The sequence below is a fragment of the Cutaneotrichosporon oleaginosum genome (assembly GCF_008065305.1).
Source record: "Cutaneotrichosporon oleaginosum strain ATCC 20508 chromosome Unknown ATCC20508_contig03, whole genome shotgun sequence".
Classification (NCBI taxonomy): Eukaryota; Fungi; Basidiomycota; class Tremellomycetes; order Trichosporonales; family Trichosporonaceae; genus Cutaneotrichosporon; species Cutaneotrichosporon oleaginosum.
The window spans coordinates 1,198,925-1,217,967 of record NW_027072172.1 but is presented as its reverse complement, the minus strand read 5'-3'; the positions used below and the strand labels follow the sequence as shown (position 1 = coordinate 1,217,967).

The following is a 19,043-nucleotide window of genomic DNA, read 5'->3' as shown; positions in this document are numbered from 1 at the left end:
TGGTGAGTTGGACGCTGTGGGCGGTCTGACTTGACAGGAAGGCAGATAGGCCAGATGCAGTATAGTTAGGGCATGCAAAGCAGTATATTCGCGTCAGAAGGCTCGTGAAAATCACCATGTGTAGTGCGGCGTCCCGTTTGACTTAGAGACGGATGTGTGAGCAAGTGCCATGTGTGAGCAAGTGCCACAAGGCCGATACACGTGACTAGCGTTGAACGAGGCACCATCTCTGTCACCTGTGAGCAACCGTTACTGCCGGCATCGGCACTCACCATGTCGTCCCCGTGTGCCGGCATCATAGACGATGTCCCATGCGAGACCGACTTTACTTGAGAGTAGACGTGAGGTCCACTGAGAGATGACAACGCCATGGCGCCGCTCAGCTCCGACGCAAGGTGCACCTCCGTTGTCCGGACATGCTGCCCCATATGCGCAGCCAGAATGGTAAGAGGGATCAATCCGACAACTTTTCTTGCCACGGCGCCGTCAGCAGAGCGACAGCGGGTGATCAGCCCAGATACGACTCCGGGAAGACGGAACCCCCCCTTTCCCCCCCCCCCCCCCCCCCCCGCTCGAGTTAACGGACAAACGGACCAAGACCGACGTCCGAGGCCCTAGATTATCGTCCGATCCAGTCAGTTTAGCTTGAACATTGCTGTCACGAGGCACGCGCCTGTGCCTTGCACGCCGCGCGACGCAGCAGGTATCGGTGCCGTCTGCGCCGCTCGTCGCGTCCGCCCAGAGGTCGGTAAGAGCTCGTCGATGAGGGCGTCCCAGACCATCGGGAGAGACGCTACTCAGCCCGAGACAGCAATGTCAGATCGTTGTAACGCGACAACCCGGGGATGACGGGCTGGAAATCGAGGCCTCAACCTCACGAGCACTCAATCCCCCATGTTCCCATCCGACTCAGTGGACAACCTCCACCGAACCTCCACCTCCACCTCCACCTCCACCAGTGCCACCGGCAAACCCCGAAACGCCGCGCACAGTCCCCCCCCACCCCGTCCCCTCGCCGCCGTCATAATTTCCATTCATCTTCCTTCCTCTCATGCAGGCCCAAGGTCACAATGCTCGCCCCGAACGGCTCCGGCCCCCCTCGCGAGCGGGATAAGGTCCTGGCATTCGACCCCCACCACCCGGCCCAAAGGCCGCGCGCGTCATGCGCGGCGCCCTCGACCAGAAATGCGCTGTGCGCCGGACGACTCCCGGAGACGCGGACCCGGCCTAGGCCTGGGCGAGCTGAGGGCCGGCGCGCGGCTTGGTAGGAGGGCGGGGGATGCCTGGCGTCCTGAGGCGCGTCTCGAGAGAGCACGCGCCCGGCGTCAAGGCTTTAGTGCAATTTGGTGACGTCCCCACTCACCCTCGGCGCTGCCGAGGGGGGATAACTCGATCAGGACTACTCTGGGCCTGCTATCGCTCTCGAGCGTAGATTTTCCATTCTGTCTCACTGCAGTCGTTGCGAGCGCAATGTTGCGTCCCGCGCAGCTCCCTTCTAGTTGTACGAATCGTCTATGTGAATGCCCTTGTGTCCGCACATTTCAACCTTCCTTCCCCATTCTGCATCCAGTTCGCACCACACTCGACGACGTTCGACGCCCGCCTCGAAGCACTCCCATGCATCCGGATCTCATTAACGCGATCTACATCCCCTATCACTGTTCGCTGGTATCCTGCTCTAATCGTGGTAACTTGGCCCGACGCAAGGCCTTGGCGGCGCAGAGATCGGCCGCCATCCCCCTTCTTGCTCGCCTTGACGGGCGCAAACACGACATGTCGCAACACGTCACACGTCACATCTACTCCTTGGTGGGGGCAAACTCCTCCTGCCCGGGCGGGTGTGGAATGTCAAACTTGGTGCGCACATTGTAGAACACCTGCACGTCAGCCAGCTATCCTTCACCCAGCTCTAGCTCACCTTGAGGAACTTGCTGCGCGCTCCCTGCGCCGTCACGCCGTGCCGCTCAAGGTCGCCCTCGTTCATCATGACCATGTCACGCCAGTGCGAGCTCTCAAAGTTGGTGGTGTATTTCTGAATAGTCAGCGGGGACCTCACAGTACACTCACGTGGAGACGGAGGACGCGCAGCCACGTCGAGACATCCTCGAGGACCTTTTGGTCGACGTCGTCGGGGCCCGCGACACCCGCACCACCACCCGCACCACCACCGCCCAATGCGCCGGCGGGGCCGGGGCTTGCCGCCTTGTGGCCCATCATGGGGCTGCGGCGCCCAGAGGGGACGCGGTTGCTGGGACGCGGCGCGTTCAGGTTCTGCCCCATCCCACCGTACCCAAGCTGCGCTTGCGCGGCCTGCGCAACCTGCTGCGCCTGGGCCTGGGCCTGAGCCTGAGCTTGCGCAAGCGCCAAGACCTGCATGGCGTTGGGACTAGCGAGAGGGTTGCTGAGCGCATTGATCCCACCGAGGTTGAGGCTTGCGAGATTCATGTTCAGATTGGCAAGGCTTGGGTCGCCGAGACCCAAACCACCAAAGTCGCCGCCGCTACGGTTGCTGCCCCCGTTGTTCCATCCAAAGGCGTTGCCCGAGGGCGGGAAGGGCGACGTACGACCGTCGTCGTCACCGTACGCCGACGCGCCCGAGACGTTGCGGCTTGAGGGCGCCGAGGGACCTCCCATGGGACGGCGGTACTTGCGGGCATCTTCAAGTTGAACGCGATTGGCGGCAGCCGCTGCGCCAGCGGCCATCTGCAAGCTGGCAAGGCTGGACGCCAAGTTGACCTCCTTGTCCTGGTGGAACATGGTGTTCATGGGCGTGTTCTGCATCGACGACCAGTTGCCTGAGGGGTTAAGCAGTGGGCTAGTCGCGTTGGGCGACTGGTCCGAGCCGGGAAGGCCGAGACCAAGCGAGCCAGGGCCAGCACTGAGACGCGGGGTGTTCGCCGAGTGCGAGTGGTAACGGTCGTCGTGGGCGCCAGCGCCACCTGCAAAGTCGGTCGACTTGGGGCGCATGTCAGGCTGAGGGCTGCGGCTACGCACACTCTCGAGGCCTGGCGAAGGACCACGCTCAATGACCTGGTCAAGGTTGCTCGACCAGCGCGACTCGTTCGACGAAGTCAGCGTACCTGGGGCCGAGATGCGGTTCTGGCGTATCTTGGGCTTGGACATGGCCGACTCAAGAGCCGACTCGGGCGCAAGGTAGTTGTTTGTAGTGGGCGAGCCAGCAAAGCCGGCACCGCCGCCGCCAGCGGATGGCGACTTGAGACCCATGCCAGCGAGCTTGCTGTCCATCTGGGAGTGAGCGGCGGCGGCAGCCGGGCCAGCCGCGGGGTTTGGTGACAGCATCGCGGTCAACGGGTCTGCCTGAGCCATGTGGTGGAGAACGCTGAGGAAGAAACGGATCTGCACAGGAGTCGAGTGCTGGAGGAGCGAGTACAGCGCGGCGGTTCGCTCGGCCTCGGACAGAACGCGGAACCCTGTGAACGCGTGAGTTCCAAACCTCCTTGCTTCGGCCACTTACACTGCTCAATGGCACCAAGCTCCTCAGTGAAGTTCTGGTCCGTGCTCGCCGCGGCCATCTCCTCCTGGACATGTCAGTGGTGGCGTCTTGCACACACAACCTACGAGAGTGGCCTCCCACGAGGCGAGGTGCTTGAACCACTGGTCAATCTGCTCCGCCTCGGGCGTCCGGGCCTGCTCGCGCGCTGCGCCAGTGGGCAGGAATTCGGACGAGGGGCGCCCCTGGTTAGAGCTGCCGCTGACGGCGCGGCCGGTCAGCGTCGCGGGGCGCGGGGAGAGCGAGTCGCGTTGGTTGGACATGCTGCCGAGACCCATGGCGACCGAGCTCGAGACGTGGCGGGGCTGGGAGGAGAAGCCCGAGCTGTTGCTGGGCGAAGTGCCAAGTGCGCCGAAACCGCGCGCCGCCGACGAGTTGCCAGACGTGGTGGGCGGACCGAGTGATTGACGCGTAAGCTTCGCGGGGTTGTTGGGGTTGATGGCTTGACCAGAGCCGGGTGAAGGAGAGGGAGAGCGGTGGGGACGGAGAGTAGACGAGGCCATGGTGTGGAACGGGCCAGCCGGAATGGACCTAAAAGAGTGTCAGAGTGTCGCGGTGTAGAAGGGTAAGAGGGGAGGGGGAGACACAGGAAAGAGGTCAGTCCGTTTGGATACGGCGACGTGGGGGGGATGGGGCGCGGGGGGGGGGGGATGGGGAGGATGGATGGGGAGGGAGGGGGCCGGGGGGAACGGGGGATGGAGAACATGGAGGATAGAGGATTGTGGGATGTGAGTTGACACGAGGGCGCGGGGTGCACAGACCTCCGCCTGAATCCACCTTGCCTCCTCCGATGCTTGCTCCGCACCAAAAGCGTAAGAGCATGACGCGTTTTGGTCACTCCCTCGTTCGCATGCCCCTTGCACGAGACACAACCAAACGCGCAGACGCAAAGGTATCGAGGACAAGATGGTGACTCCGCCGCAGTGAACCCGGTACTGCGCGCACCAAAGGAACACGTTGAAGCCAAGCCAACGCGCAAGAGCCAGACGTCCTCGATCTCTCTTTCAAGAATCGAGGCCAAGGGGGCAGAAAGATGACCGAGAGATGAGGATTGTCGAACAACGCTCGGGTCGCGCTTCACGGTCTGTGCGACAGGAAGACGGTGGTGGCTGGGGAGCGAGCGGCGCGTGATGCGGGATGAGCGACGCGGCGACACGGCGACGCGGCCGGCGACGCGGGTCGGGTAGGGGGTGACGGAGACGGGGGGAGTAGGGGAAGAGGGGCAGGTAATGGCAAGACATACCTCTTTCAGTGGGAAAAGTCGAGGAGGATGGAAGTGATGGTGACAAGGACAAGTGAGACGGAGGTGAGTAGTGCAAGTGGGAAGGGAGTGAGATGAAGGTGGCGGCGGCGGTGGGGTGAGGGGGGGTGAGGGGGGTGAGGGCGAGTGAGAGTGAGTGACAGGGCACAAGAGTGCTTGGTGCAGGGTCGCCAAATGTCACACCCAGTGCGCCCCACTGTCCATTCTCCACACAACCTCCACCTGACGGCATCGGGGGGTGCGCGTACAAGGGCACACGTTCCAGGGACATGGTAGCATTAGGATTGCCTCGTGTTCAATGCTATTCCAATGTCTAATCTCCACTCCACATTAGCGGGAACTGAACGTTGCACTTGTTCAAAGACGCGTCTCGTTGGGCGTCGCCCCGTAGGCAGTGCTCGCTGCCTGCTGCCTGACTCGGCACTTTGTGTCAGTACTCAGTCCTTGCAGCCTTCTGCGCATCTCGGTGTTGTGAGCCACATTCACCTTCAGCCTCGGGTCCGACCTTGTCATGTTTTGCACTGGGGATGAAGGCAACCCGCTCCGATCCTGCCCTCCATCTCTATTCATGCATCTGAGACAGCCATCTATTCAATGGAACCAAATATTCTGTGCTGTTCATGTTCACCCAAAGAAAGGTCGGCTTTGTGGCGAGGAGCTCAAGTATGTTGTAGAGTTATCAGCAAGGTGCCGGGGAGCACACAGTGTGGCACACTTCAAGCTGCCATCGTCGATCGTCGAGGCTGACCTAGCTGGCCTGTTTCTCAACATGTTTATCGCGTGGGGATCGAGGGAAGGAAACGCGTCGAGCGCCTCCTTCGCGATCCTTCGGAAAGGCCATGGCCGAACGCCGAGAACACGAACTCCAGGGGCCGCGTACCCGGACCAAGTGGGCAAGATAACCATCGTTATCGCAACCAGCTGGTGGCAAAACAAACCCAATCACCCTCACTCTGTAGGTCATGCTGCATTGCGGTCTATGTATGCGCATCTAGGACAAAACTCCAAAATCCATGTTTGATCCGGTTACTTCTTGCCCGCGATGCTAAGGGTCAGTATTGCTCGGACGGTGAAAGGTGGAGGGTGAGGCGGCGGGGCGGGACGAGGCGGGGGAACAATCCCCCGCTTGCTCCGCCGCCGCTGGACTCGGTACTCACGCGGCCTTGACGTAGTCGGCGAACGAAACCATGCAGATGGTCTGCCAGATGCCGAGACCAATACGCGGCGACACGCCGCGGTACAGGCCCTTGATGCCGTTCTGCTCGTAGATGTACTTGAGCGTGTTCATGATCGTCTTCTTGGCGGGGCGGTTGGGGTCGGTGCTCTTGATCGCGCTCTGCATCTCAACACGCACGACCTCGATAGGCTGGTTCCATGTGCCGAGCGCACCGCCGACGGTCGACGAGATGATCTTGTCACCGGCAGTGAGCTTGTCGTTCTCGCCAAGGCCCTTGTACTTGCGGATACCGGTCTCGGCGAGACGGGCAAAGCCGAAGCGCGAGCCCCAGTTGGTGGCCTGACGCACGGCGACGGCGTTGACACCCTTGTTGATGCCAGCAATACCCTCGCGACGGTAGATGTCCATGAAGACCTTGAAGGTCGACGCAGGCTTAGCACCGCCCTCCATCTGCTTGTGGCGCGTGATCTCGACGGTCTTCATGCAGGTGCAGAAGCCTGTGTGTCAGCAGGGGCGCGAGCGGCACGAACTGCAGACCGGAGGGAGCTGTAGAGCGCCGGCACCGAGCCAATGCAGCGAGCACGGAAACGTGCACGTCCAAGCTACCGGCTCGCAGCTCGCATAGCCGTAGCCGGCGATCCAAGCGCTCACAGCTGCGCCTCATGAAACGTACCCATAGTCGCGTAAGCCTGGGCAACACCACCGCCGACACCGCCGATCATGCCGCCAGCAGCGGGGGAGAAGCCAGTCTTGCCGGCCCACTTCTCAATCTCGGACGACGTGAACATGAGCACAGCGCCCTTGGTGGACGCCTCGATCCAGGCCTGGAGTCAGCGTCTGATTTCGGCCTTGGTCGGTCTTCAGCAGATCAGAGTGCCGATTGGTGGAGGTGACCGCGCCGGTCGTGCGACGTTTTGCTGCAATGCGAAGCGAAGCAGATCAAAAGAGGTGCTGACCAAGCATCGCCGAGCACTCTGTCAGAGGCAGAGCCAATACTCGAGCTCTTGCTCGCACAGCCCACTCGGCGCTGCTGCCACGGTCGTGCGGTGCGATGCAAGATGCCGGACATGGCAAGCCCTGGACGCATTTTGGAACGCGCCCATGCGTCTCGCACCTCTAAACATGGAGCCCATCGCGCCGTCGCCGACTGTCTGCTCGCTGCCCTTCCCGCCTTCCCCGTCCTCCACTACTCACCCAAGGAATGAGGCCCTGGTAGAAGCCCTTGATGCCGCCGCGGCTCCAAACCGTCCTAAACGCGTCGGCCATCGACTGCTTCCGGTTTGCGGCCATCTGGGTCTTGAGCACCTCGAGAGGCTGTCCGAGGGTAGTGACCTCGAACTGTGGTTAGCGCGGCCTGGACGTCGACGCACCATGTTCATGGTGGCACCAACAGCGATGTTGGACCAGCTGAAGCCCTTCTCCACGGGAGCCATTTCGATTATGTGGTGATGGGGGGGTAGAGGGGGAGGGAGGGGAAGGGGTAGAGATACAGTGGTGAGCGATGAGCGAGCCGGTCGTGGGTATAGACGAGGAGTGGGTGTCTGAGGATGGCGAGGAAGGGGCGGCGCTTAAGAGAGGAGAGATTGAGATGGCAAGTGCCACGATCCAACCCCAGAAAGTTGGTGGGCCCCAGCGACCGCGGCGGGGCGGCGGGGTGGGCTGCGCGTCTCCACTGTACGCAGGCGGGCGGTCCGAGGCTTGCCGGAATCTACCGTCCGCTTCAACCAAATATTATTAATCGCCCACCCCTCACGTATTGTATTTTGGGCTATTAGGTTTTGTATGGGGCAGTCCAGCCGCCCACCCATGAAGCCAAGCGCTCACCCCCACAGCTAATTGACGCCGCGCCATGATAAAGCTTTTCGCTACACGGCCCGGCGGGACGGTACAGCAGTTGCAGCACTAACATCTTCCCATGACGACGGGTTAGCTCATGATAAGAATCAGATAATGCACAAGTGGTCGCACCGACGCCTGCGGCAGCGTGGCAGCTGGTTGTCACAGCAGATCGGTTGTCTTCAGATGAAGATCTGCAATCGTACGAGCAGATGGAGATGGGGCAGAACGCCACCCTCTTGTTCAATTGTTGACATGTCTACTTGCCAAATCCGGGATTACGGGTTTGGTTCATGATTATGCTAGGCATGAGGATGCCGAGGCGACTCCTACTGCTCGCCGTGGATGCTCAAGCCCTAGGTGAGGGCTCGCTAACACGCTCACGGGTGTTGCTCCATCTTGCTGCGCCACCAACATCTGCGTTCCGCTCCACATCTCCATCTCGAGATATCCACCGACTTCATGATCTCATAAAACTCTTGTGCCCTAATGTCTGATGTCTGACACGTCGAACCCGGATCTCGCAACGTGCGCAGCCGACACTAGCGACACTGCTGTCATCAGCGGATCAGCGTTCAGTATTGACAGCAATATCCTGTGCAGATCGTCTCCTGTCACATCTTCCTGGCACCGAGCCTCAGTTCCCATCGAGAGCACCTCTCCTTCTCTCGCAAGTGACATGAGCTCCTTCACCTCCGCACTCCGAACCCTCCCCTTCACACTCCTAGCTCCCATTGCGTCCCCTCCCCCCGCCCGCTATCCGGTCATGAGTGCATCCCGGCATATGAATACACGTCCCCAACGAAACCAAGCGCAACCGATCAAACCGATTACTTCTTGGCCTCCTCCTCCTTGGCCTTCTTCTCGGCGGCGCGCTTGGCGCGCATGCCAGAGTGGCGGGCGTCGGAGCGGGCCTTGCGCAGGGCGGCGTAGGCACCGAACTCCTTCTCCTCGGCGGTGATGGCGCGGGGCTTCTCAGCCTCGTAAGTCGAGGGAAGGGCGGGGAGGGCGCGGGTGATGTGCGCGGTGAGGTCGTCGCCGGTGGCGTCGCCGGCCTTGGGCTTGCCCTGGACGCGGGGGAAGACGACGAGGCGGCTGCGGTAGGCCTTGAGGCGCTCGACGTTGAGGGTCTGGCCCTCCTCGCTCTTGGAGCGGCGGCGGTGGTCGACGGCAATGCCGAGGCCGAGGGCCTCCTTCTTGCGGATGCCGGCGAGCTTGAGCTCCGACAGAGTGAAGCCGCGGCCCTCTGTCTGTCAGAGGGGGTTCTGCGTACAGGACGAAGATAGCGCAAGTCGCCACCTATACGCCGATACTCACCACGGATGCGGATGTTGTAGCGCTGGGTGGGGCAGCGGACGGCGGGGCGCAGGCGCTGGAGGGGGGCAGCACCCGACGCGAGGGCCTTCTTCGAGCGGGCGACGCGGCGCGACTTCTTCTTGCCGGGCTGGTCGAACTGATGGTTAGAAATTCTGCTACTCTGCCAACTCCGGCGACGCTCTCTCCCTCGTCACTCCTTCCGCGCGCAACGCACCCAGGTCTTGACCCGCCTCTGCCAGTCCTTGTGGAAGTGGTTCTTCGGGAGCTGGTTGTTGTGCTTGACCATTTCTGCGAGTGCGACAGTGAGAGTGGGAGAGGTCGGACGAGTGGGATGAGGGTGAACGACGGGATATACGCGGACGGGGATAACGCGAATGACGGCGCGGGAGACGGGACGGCACGATTGTAGACGGAGAGGACGGCGTCAGCACTGGCACACCTGCGCTCGTCGTCGCGGCACTCACTTGCTCCTTTTGTTGAAGGTTGAGATTCGACACTGGCAGCTCGATGGTCCTCGACACCACCGAAACTGCATTTGCTTCCGCCGTTTGAACATGGTGGCTCCAGCGGCGTTTCGCGATATCTCCGCTCTGCCAATTCCAAGTCCCGCTCGTGGCGCCGAGATTTGGTCCCGCCCAGACGCGCATACTATGAATTTCGGCGCGCGCATCTCGTGTCCTCTAACGCATTATAATTCTACTCAAAAGCATCGGCAACGCCCCACCTCCCCTTCGGGGTTGAGGCCATGGCTCGCCGACCGTCAAACTGTAGAAGAGAGTAACAAACGGGTTATTGGGTGGGTCGCCTGTCTTAATACACACAGGGGACCCAAGACCGGTTTGACATCGCCGAGAGGCACATGGATCATCTGCATGAACGCGTCGAGGAGAGTACGGAGAGTGGGTGGGCTGGTCTGGGATGCGGGCGAAGCTTCGGGTGGCTTTGGATGATCATGGGCGACGCCGGAGTAAGAAGCTGGGCTCTAATGGTCGACGCAGAGTGAGAGGGAAAGCCGCGCTGCAATGCCAGGCGAGGGTTGCGTCACAAATTCTAAGGCGCGAGTTCAGCATTCCAATGGGAGCGGCGTTGGCTGTCAGGATCTCTCGGAGCAGAGCAGCACTGGCCAACTCCGTTTCGGACCAGGCCTCGACGATCCTAAGACCAATGTCCAACCTCTCGCCGCCGTGACCATACTAGGATTCACTTCGTGGTAGCACGCATCATCCGTCTGTCCCTCATAAGTGTGACGAACGGTTAGACATGAGGGTATACATATGCAGGGTATGCCGCCGCTTCCAGCAATGAGCGCTACACCTCGCTCATCAGCACATCGCCATCGCTCTCGCCGTGTCCGTTGGCCGCCGGCGACAGCTTCAAGCTCACGGCCTGGCTCTCTCCCAAAGTGTGGCTATTTGTCCGACTTCTGCTCGGGTTGCGGCTCTCGCCTGCTTCCGCCGTCGCATTCTCCTTGAGCCGCCGCACCATGGCAGCAATCTCGCGGCTCTTGCTGCTGTCAGACCGTCTCCGAGCGAGTACTCACGTCCTGAGCCGCTCCGTCTGCGCACGTCGCTCCTCGAGTTGCTTCTCCATGAGCATGACGAGAGTTGCTTCGGCCTGCTGTCAGCACGACTACTTCGCGAGCATACCTGCACGCCTCGCAGCTGGTTCGCAGACACCATCATGGTCGCGGCGAGATTCGACATGTGCTGGATGTACTGTTGTCAGCGACGCCGCTTCTATAGCGCACCTGGTCGCCCTGGCTCTGCCGCCCATAGGCCTCCAGTTCATCGGGTACACGCGCCGTGCCGGTGAGCACGTCAACAAAGGCGAGGAGCGTGTGCAGGAACGAGTGGAGAAGGAGGGGAAGAGCGGCGCGCTCCGAGTCGCCACCTGCTGACACGGGGTCCGAGACGAGCGCCGGTAGGCCGATGTCGCGTGCGGTTGGAATGTGCGGTTCGGCCTGGTGTCAGTGGGGGAGAGGGGGAAGGTGGAGGCGGAGGCGGAGGAACAAGGAAGCGGGAGAAGGGGGAGGGGAGAAGCGGGGCGGGAGGCAGCCGTTGACGGAACTGACGAGGTAGGGCCGTTCCCTGCTCCGGAACTCACCGTATACTTCTGCCCGAAGAGCATCCACTGTCCCTCCTCGAGCACCCAGTCCGCGCGGGGTGGGTCGAGTGCGACAGCGAGCTCGTCGAGCTCGCCAGGTGCTAGTGGCTCCGCGCTGTCGCCCTCGCTGCGCAGCTCCGCTAGGCGCGCCAAAGCCTCCGGCGTAAACGCCTTGTAGTATCCCGGCGGCGGGGGGAAGAGAGTGTTCGTGATGGGCACGGCGGCCATGTTGAGATGAGATGGGTGGTTGTGGATTGTTGGTGGTGGAGGTGGTCCATTGATGTCAATAGCGGGAGCAATTTGCCGATAGATGCAAGGACGACAACTGAATGTGGCAGCCAGACTGGCTCAAGCCAAGAAGTACATGCATACAGCCACAATCCGTCTAGATAGCGCGCGCCAGTACGCCCACCGCGACCTCCGCCCCGACACCGATCACCTCGCCTTCGAGTGCGCCCACATCCTTCCCAGGACTCTTCTTGACGCTCTGCAGGATCCACGCGAGGCCGCCGGCGAGCTCGGGTGTCGCGAGAGCGCGGTCAAACGTCGCCTCGACGGCCTCCAAGTCAGCATCCTCGACCTTGAACTTCTTGGGCAAGGTCAGGAGGGGCGACGGCGTGTGCAGCGCCAACAGCAATGTGCGGAGCAGTACGTCGAGGAACTTGCGCGTCGCCTTGGTCAAGTCGGTGAACTCGACGGCCTTGAGGATCGTTAGGTCCACGCTGCCGCGGGCGATGAGGAACGCCAGTGCCCTGGCAACGTGCGATGCGCGCGTTTCTGGCACACCGCCTTCCGCCAGCTCGCGGAGGAGATCCCACAATGCGTACTGCAGCGTGAAGCGGTGGTCGTAGCTGTTGGCGCAGAGGTTGTTGAGCACGAGTGTGTAGTATGGGTTGTAGCCCGCCTCCATACCAACGCAGTGCAGAGCCACGCGCACAAACTCGCGCTGCTGCACGGCTGTAAGCCGGAACGAATGCAGGCGGTCACATGCGTGCACGTAGTCCTCGCTGGTGAGGAGGACCACGAACGCCGATCGCCTCACGTCCGTGTTCATCCCCTGTTTCCTTGCAAGCTCCAGCAGCACCTCCTCGTCCTCCTGGTCGCCCTTCGCCGCTGTCTTCGTGGACTGACGCTCTACCAGCGGGTTGCCGCTCCATCCCGCGCCAACAAGCCACCACTTGCCGCGAGAATCAGCGCAGAGTAGGTCTTTCAGTCCGACACGAAGCGGCTCAGGGGCAAGCACTGTGGTCAGCTACAGACGATCACCACAGCGGGCACTCACATCGGCGCTTTTTCCCCAGTCCCGAGAGGAACTTGCGCATGCGAGTAACATCAGCCCGCTCCGCACCCAAGCCCTTCGCTTTGCCACTCTTGAGGTTGCCCAGCGTCTCGATCATGAACTTGGCACGCGTCGTCATCTCCTTCTCCCGTCCGCGCGTGCGCTCTTGCACGAGCGCAACGATGTCCTTCAGACTCGCAGGATCGTCAGCGCGCAACTGCGAGCCGGAGCCTGCTATTAGCATCTCCGCGGTCATTTCCACTAACACTTGAGGATCTTGAGAAGGCCCTCAACGCTCCGCTCGGACATGAGCTCGTCGCCTTCTCCGATGAACCCGCGGACCAAGTCGTAAAGCAGCTGGGAGCCAAGCACGCCGGCATTGAACAACTCCGCAATAAGGGTCAGTAGATTGAATGCCTCCTTGGCCGCGTCGTCACCGTCTGCAGATGTCGATGTGGGCGCGGTGCGTGCAAACTCCTCGTTGTACTGCTTCACGACAGTCTGGACAAAGTGCGCGCCAAACTCGAGGCCCACAACGCGATGCAGTGCCCCCACGAGGGTCGCATACAGGATCACAAAGCTGTCCAGGAGGTTGGTTTTGGATCCGATCATCTGAATGATCTGCGTTGTGAGGGTGGTCGTCACGTCTGGTGTCAGTCGCATCACCACAGGGGATGCTCACCGTTGCGGCTGTACTCTCCAAACAACTTCTCCACCTCTGCGAGAATACTCTCGATATTTGCCTCACTCAGCCTGGCGTCAGACCAAAGCCCTAAGAATAGAGCTCACTTGTTGAGAAGACCCTGCGCCTTGCGCTCGAGCTTGGCGCGTTCGGCGGCCTTCGCACCGTCTCCTGCAGCCTTCTCGGCGAGCTGCGCGGCGCGCAAGTGGGGAGGAATGTAGCGACCGGGAGCGGGGGCCGGAGTGGGCGGTTGTGCGGGCTTGGCCTCGGGTCGCGGCTCCGGTCCAGAATCAGACTCGGCGATGCCGTGCCACTCCTCGTCCTCGTCGACTTCGGCGGTGCCCTCCTCCTCAGATTCGCTGAGGTCGACCTCTCCATCCCCATCTTCCTCCTCACTCCCATCCTCGCCGTCGCTGTCGTCCTCCTCGTCTTCAAGATCCTCGTCGTCGCCTCCGGACTCGGAGATGTCAAACTCGCCCATCCCATCGTCGTCATCGCTATCACTAAGATCCTCGCGACCAAGCTTGCCGGTCTCGAGGCGCTCGGTGAAATCGAGGATTTCTGTCGTCAGCTCTCGCGCTTATCGACTTCCTCCGCCATCGAACTCACCATCAAGACCGTCCTCCAGCCCGTCCTCCTCGCCCTCCTTTTTGAGCATGTACTCGAGCCACGCAATTTCGCGGTCCTCGACGTCGCCGTCGTCCTGAGGCAATACCAGCTCCTTCTTCTTCTTCTCTTTCTCCTTCCCCTTCCCCTTCTCCTTCTTCTCAGACTTGCTCTTCCCCTTGCTCTCATCATTGCTCTTCGTCGGCGGCTTGCTCTCCGCAGGGATTTCCTTAGCCTTGCCCTTATCCTTCGGCTCCTTCATCGCAGTCTCAGGCTCCGCCCGCGCCTTCTTCCGCGCCACAGGCTCGTCGTCGCGCTGCCGTGGTGCGCCCTTCCGCTTCATAGCCCGCTCCTCTTTCCGCGCGCGCACAGTGTTCGGTCGCGATGCGCCTGGCGTCAGCTGTGTCGAGTGTACACTCACCGTAGACCTTCTCCACTTCGTCGAGCAATGTAGATGGGAGCTGTGGACCGCGGCGTCCAAAGCTGCCGCCTCCTCCGCCCCTTCCGCCGCGGCCACCACCACGAGCACCGCCGCCACCACGCCCTCCTCGCCCTCCGCGTCCGCGCGAGTCTTGGCCATGGAACGGCATTGTTGTCGGTTGAGTTGTTGGTGGTGGATATGTTGCCGCTCGTCCCAAATCTCTGAAGAACCTCCACCTCTAGATCTTATGCAGTCCCTCCACATTTAATTTTCCGCACATCCGCCGTGCCACCGTCCGCCGATCCGCCAAAGTCTGGGGCCGACCGACACCAAGATCAGCGCTCTGACGTCGAGCACACGGTATAATCGCCGGTTTCATCCTGCCTTCGCTCCACGCATATTCAGCATCGTCATACTCGTGCATCCGTCTCAGAGCGCGCCAGTCTAGCAAGTCCAGAAAGCTAAGCTATAGATACCAGTCAGGGCTTCACGGCTTCCACGACTTCAATCCTATATCACTTCGCGACACCACACCAATCAACCATTTACGAGGGAGGGGCGACCTTCTCAGCGTTCACACCAGGAGGGACGTCAGTGGGAGCGCCAGACGCGGCAGACGGGGCGGCGCCCAGGGGGTGGGCTCCGGCCTCCGCAGCCTTGGCGTCGGCGGCAGCGTGGGCTGGCGCAGCGTGCTCGGAAGGCGTGACAGCTCCGCTGGCAGCCTTCTTCTGCTGTGCCAAACGCTTAGCCTCCTCGTGCACATCGAGAACAGTCTTGCTAGCCTCGTTGTAGAACTGCGAGACGCTGCTGTCAGCTGACATGATCAAATTGTAGTGCTCACCGCTGGCCAACGGGCGTGGAGAGCGCCTTCGAGTAGTAGTTAAGGAAGGTGCTGCTGACGCCGCGCTGCTGGTCCGCCTCACGGGCCTTTACATAGGTGGTGTGGGCCTGGTCGTGGAGGCGAGACGAGAGGGTCTGACCTTCACCGACAAGACGCTCGCCGGCCTTCTTGTCGACCTGCGAGAGGAAGGCGAGGAAACGCGACGAAATGCCCTGCTTCTCTGTGTGTTAGTGGATATCAGTTCGTAATAGCGAGAGTGGACAGCATGTTCGGGCGTCAGGTAGATAGTTTGTGGGTAGGCACGATTTAGCAACGACGTCATCGACGCGTCAGGTGGCGGTAACTTGCCATGCCGCCGTCCAAGCGGCGTTGATGTGACGCCGCTTGCCTGAAAGGACGCCACCCCAATTTGAACGCCTTCAACGCGGGGAAACTCACGGTCGACGTCGATGGCCTTCTGGATGATGTGGTCGCCAATAGTGTAGCCGTGGGCGAGGTATTCGGCGGCGATCGCAGCCTTGGCATCAGCTTGATGTTCATCTTGCCAGCAAACCTTGGGCTTGTCCTCCTGGTCAAACTCGGCGCCCACGGGAGTCGATCCCGAGGCAGCGGTAGGGAGAACACTAGAGTCGGCGGCGGCGGGCGAGGTCGAAGTCACCTCGAGGTGGGCGCCGTCGAGCTGGCGTCAGCGGTATGCTTTAGAGGGCGCAGCTCACAGTGCCGCCGTTGAGCATGAGGGCGGTGCGCATGGCGCTCTGCTTCTCGAAAGTGATGTCGGCCTCGGTGCCATGCTTCTTGACGCTCTGAAGCTTGCCGCAGAACTGGGGTTAGGTGGCGATGCGCAAAAAGCCAGGGAAGGGCGTGAGAACTGACCGAGAAGAAGTCGTGAAGCTTGGTCTCAGAGGTCTCGGGGGCGAGGCCGGAGACGTGGATGGTGAAGCCAGTGGACATTGTAGAAGGGAGGATGGAGTTGATTTGAAGTGGAAGAGAGTGATGGAGTGATGGAGAAAGAAGAAGGAGATGGATGGCTGGAGATGTCGGATGTGGTTGTGAGGCGGGTTTGATGGGACAAGACCGTGTCCCCCGCACAACGTCCAGGCACAGCTTTCGATCTGCACGGTTGTGGGGGAAGAGGCGAGACGATGATGTCATCGGCCCCTTCAGACCATGGCACTGGACAGCGGTGGAGGTGCGTGCCAAAAGCTTTGCAAGTGGGGCGGAGCTGCGGAGACGGAAAGATGGGTGGCCAGGAAGAGCTATTATTGCCTTGGCTTCCAATCCCAACAAACCCAAAGAGATCGCGCCGAAGACCTGCAAGGCCGCGAGACTCATGATGATGGGTTGTGAGGCGGTGCTGGGCAATAGTCGTTGCCACCACACACACGTCAGCGGAATGGCAGCCGCCATCATGCCCGGCAACTGTCACCGTCGTCATAGTCGTAATGCCGATGCAGTCACCTAATCGTCATACAACCATCATACCACCAGCAAAGAGCCCTTCCGAAACTCCAGCGCCTCATTCCCAACGCTTCCACAGATACCACAACGCTCTGCCCAGCTGCCTCACACAAGCGGCGGTGAAAATGCATCTGGCGGGTGTGCATCGTACATCAACGCGAGTTCCGCAACCCACCACCGCAGCTGGCGAGCAGGGTATGCCACAGCCTCAAAACAACCCTCCTCGACCTCCTCGGCGATCTGGCGAACGACTCACGCCGTGGCTATTTATGGGAGTCGGTTGTTCATGAATGGCTTTCCATGCTGTATTGTAGCCGCAGTGGTGAGACAGGCATGTGTGGATCGTGTGGATCGTATGGAAAAAGTCTAGGGCGCGTTGGACGCGTCTGATCTACTTTTGGTTTCGTCATTACGATCATCGCAGATCACAATAGAATTCTATAACTAGCATGTGCCTTGTGGAATTGTGGAGGGTATCTGGATGGATGAGATAAGCACACACGGTACAGGGGTTAAGTGTTGTACCTGGACGCCATCCCGGTCCATGGGATGGACTAATGGGCGCGACGGGCGCGTCTGGATTCCTGAATCGAGACAATTCACCCGCTCATATTTGTGGTCCCTTCGCTTCCCTACCCATCCCGGGCCGACATTGCCCCCTGACTCTTGAGTTTGCTCTCAAATCATCAACCAAAAGGCAACAAATCGCTCTTAACTCGCTTGGTCGGTCGACTCGCTTTATTACTGTACGTGTGTCGCGTCTTTGCGCGTCTTTTCTTTCGCTCTGATCTCAACCATGCCAAACATGTGCCTGCAGCACGCGCACCTTGTTCTTCTCTCATCTGCGCTAGTTTTAGCATGTGCTACTCATCGTACCCGCCTGTCGCGCCTCGTGTCTTGTTCTGTCCGGTTGCGGGACATGTATCTGAAACCCCGTCTATTCAAGGCTGCCCTAATATGCCCTAATATGGCCTAATATGGCCTAATCAATGCTATCCTTGGCGCGTGGTCCCGGGAAACCCCAAGCACAGATGTTGCTCTCAGGTATTGCAGCTCGAGTTTGGCCGCCGAGTACGCCGTGTGGTCGACGCCACCAAGTCGCGCTCACGCTTTCTTGGCGCCTGCCCCTCTTCCTCCTCTCCTCGCTCGAGACCCCCATCAGCCCACGGTCCCCCTCACCCTCTTAATCCCCCCCCCCCTCCATCTCCATTCTTCCTTTGTTGCTTTATCCATCAACTCTCACCTCATCCGCTCTCCAGCTACAGTCACTCGTTAACCCCTCACCCACCCATCCCTCCTCCTACAATGCTCGCCGCCGCCCTCCTCGCTCTCGCCGCCCCGGCCCTCGCCACCATCTACACCACCAACCCCGTCGCCTCCACCAGGGCCAAGGGTGGTGAGGTCCTCGAGATCACCTGGCAGGACGATGGCTCTGCCCCTTCCCTCGAGACCATTGGTGTCTGCTCGGTTGACCTCTGCATCGGCTCCACCACCAAGCAGCTCTGCATCCAGAACCTCGCCGAGTCGGTCGACGTCTCCAAGGCCTCCACTATCTCGACCACCATCGACGCGTCCATTGGCGAGAACTACGATGCCTACTTCATCCGCTACACGGCCGACAACTACACCGACAAGGGCCAGGCCTACATGCAGTTCTCTGCGCGCTTTGCGTGAGTTCAACCACAGGGGTGGGCACGGGCGGCAACGAGAAGCCCAGCTGCTGCCTGTTTGCCTCTTTGACCTGTGGCCCGGGTGGGCGCTCTTCGGGTTTAATGCCCATGGCCCATTAGGAATGAGCTGCCCAGATCGGCAGTCGCGCACAGACCCACACACCCGACCCCCAAGACCATGACTGACCCTAGCCTTACCGACATGACCGGCAACTTTACCGCCGAGCAGCAGACCTACGCCGACGACAAGGGCGCGACTGCGTCGGGCTCGGCGTCTGGCTCCGCTTCGGGTTCGGCCCGCCCCTCGTCGTCGGCCGCCCCCTCGTCGGCTTCGTCCGCCAGGCCCTCGTCGGCGTCGTCGTCGGCCTCTGTCTCCCGGTCCGCCTCCGCCTCCGTCTCGGCTCCGGCCACCACCACTTCGTCAGGTGCCGAGGCCATGATCGCCCCCTTCGGCTTCGCCGTTGCCGCCGTCATGGCCGCTTACGTTGCGCTCTAAGCTCCCTCCTCGCTTAGCTTTGCGCATCTCTCCCCTCACAACACCTTCCTCCTCTCCTTCCCTCCTCCCATTATTGCCTTCTACATCCCGTTAGTTTGAGGGTTGCTCGCCTTGATGGTGGGCCTTCATAGCGATTCTGCATGTTGTGCACTTCGCGCGTCTTGTGCGTCAGGGACTTTTGAAACGCGGGTGCGGAAATGCGCGTGAGGGTTAGTGTGAGACATGAGTATGAGGGATGAGTTTCGAGCAAAAGTAGGTCAGCCCCGATCACGCCGATACCCCAAGGCTGCCAAGACCCGACAGCCAACCGCAGCGTGTCGTGAGCGCACGAAACACCGTAGGAGCATAAATCAGGTACAGTACAACGCGCAAATACAGCGCAGAC

The 19,043-nt window shown here is 60.9% G+C and overlaps 7 protein-coding genes across 7 annotated transcripts; 1 reads left to right on the top strand and 6 right to left on the bottom strand.

The window, feature by feature from the left end:
* Positions 1 to 1,799: 1,799 nt before the first annotated feature.
* COLE_03675 (uncharacterized protein) lies at positions 1,800 to 4,014 on the bottom strand (the record flags this gene model as incomplete). The annotated part of the gene is made up of 5 exons (XM_018424930.1): positions 1,800 to 1,877; positions 1,919 to 2,032; positions 2,068 to 3,431; positions 3,476 to 3,539; positions 3,580 to 4,014. 5 exons carry the CDS (start codon positions 4,012 to 4,014, stop codon positions 1,800 to 1,802), a joined length of 2,055 nt encoding a protein of 684 aa, XP_018281548.1.
* Positions 4,015 to 5,925: 1,911 nt separating this feature from the next.
* Positions 5,926 to 7,382, bottom strand: COLE_03674 (uncharacterized protein; the record flags this gene model as incomplete). Its single annotated transcript, XM_018422171.2, has 4 exons — positions 5,926 to 6,446; positions 6,623 to 6,773; positions 7,144 to 7,287; positions 7,320 to 7,382. 4 exons carry the CDS (start codon positions 7,380 to 7,382, stop codon positions 5,926 to 5,928), a joined length of 879 nt encoding a protein of 292 aa, XP_018281547.2.
* Positions 7,383 to 8,615: 1,233 nt separating this feature from the next.
* On the bottom strand, positions 8,616 to 9,388 carry COLE_03673 (60S ribosomal protein eL13; the record flags this gene model as incomplete). The annotated part of the gene is made up of 3 exons (XM_018420697.2): positions 8,616 to 9,031; positions 9,103 to 9,238; positions 9,317 to 9,388. The coding sequence occupies 3 exons, from the start codon at positions 9,386 to 9,388 to the stop codon at positions 8,616 to 8,618; spliced, it is 624 nt and encodes a 207-aa protein (XP_018281546.1).
* Positions 9,389 to 10,410: 1,022 nt separating this feature from the next.
* COLE_03672 (uncharacterized protein) lies at positions 10,411 to 11,433 on the bottom strand (the record flags this gene model as incomplete). Its single annotated transcript, XM_018422170.2, has 5 exons — positions 10,411 to 10,609; positions 10,643 to 10,716; positions 10,749 to 10,817; positions 10,850 to 11,062; positions 11,206 to 11,433. 5 exons carry the CDS (start codon positions 11,431 to 11,433, stop codon positions 10,411 to 10,413), a joined length of 783 nt encoding a protein of 260 aa, XP_018281545.1.
* A 157-nt stretch (positions 11,434 to 11,590) lies between these two features.
* Positions 11,591 to 13,647, bottom strand: COLE_03671 (uncharacterized protein; the record flags this gene model as incomplete). Its single annotated transcript, XM_018420206.1, has 5 exons — positions 11,591 to 12,447; positions 12,488 to 12,715; positions 12,751 to 13,131; positions 13,167 to 13,237; positions 13,274 to 13,647. The coding sequence occupies 5 exons, from the start codon at positions 13,645 to 13,647 to the stop codon at positions 11,591 to 11,593; spliced, it is 1,911 nt and encodes a 636-aa protein (XP_018281544.1).
* A 1,091-nt stretch (positions 13,648 to 14,738) lies between these two features.
* Positions 14,739 to 15,985, bottom strand: COLE_03670 (uncharacterized protein; the record flags this gene model as incomplete). Its single annotated transcript, XM_018422169.2, has 6 exons — positions 14,739 to 14,997; positions 15,035 to 15,254; positions 15,473 to 15,551; positions 15,588 to 15,713; positions 15,751 to 15,855; positions 15,908 to 15,985. The coding sequence occupies 6 exons, from the start codon at positions 15,983 to 15,985 to the stop codon at positions 14,739 to 14,741; spliced, it is 867 nt and encodes a 288-aa protein (XP_018281543.1).
* A 1,812-nt stretch (positions 15,986 to 17,797) lies between these two features.
* On the top strand, positions 17,798 to 18,658 carry COLE_03669 (uncharacterized protein; the record flags this gene model as incomplete). Its single annotated transcript, XM_018426396.2, has 2 exons — positions 17,798 to 18,162; positions 18,355 to 18,658. 2 exons carry the CDS (start codon positions 17,798 to 17,800, stop codon positions 18,656 to 18,658), a joined length of 669 nt encoding a protein of 222 aa, XP_018281542.1.
* Between the last annotated feature and the right edge of the window lie 385 nt (positions 18,659 to 19,043).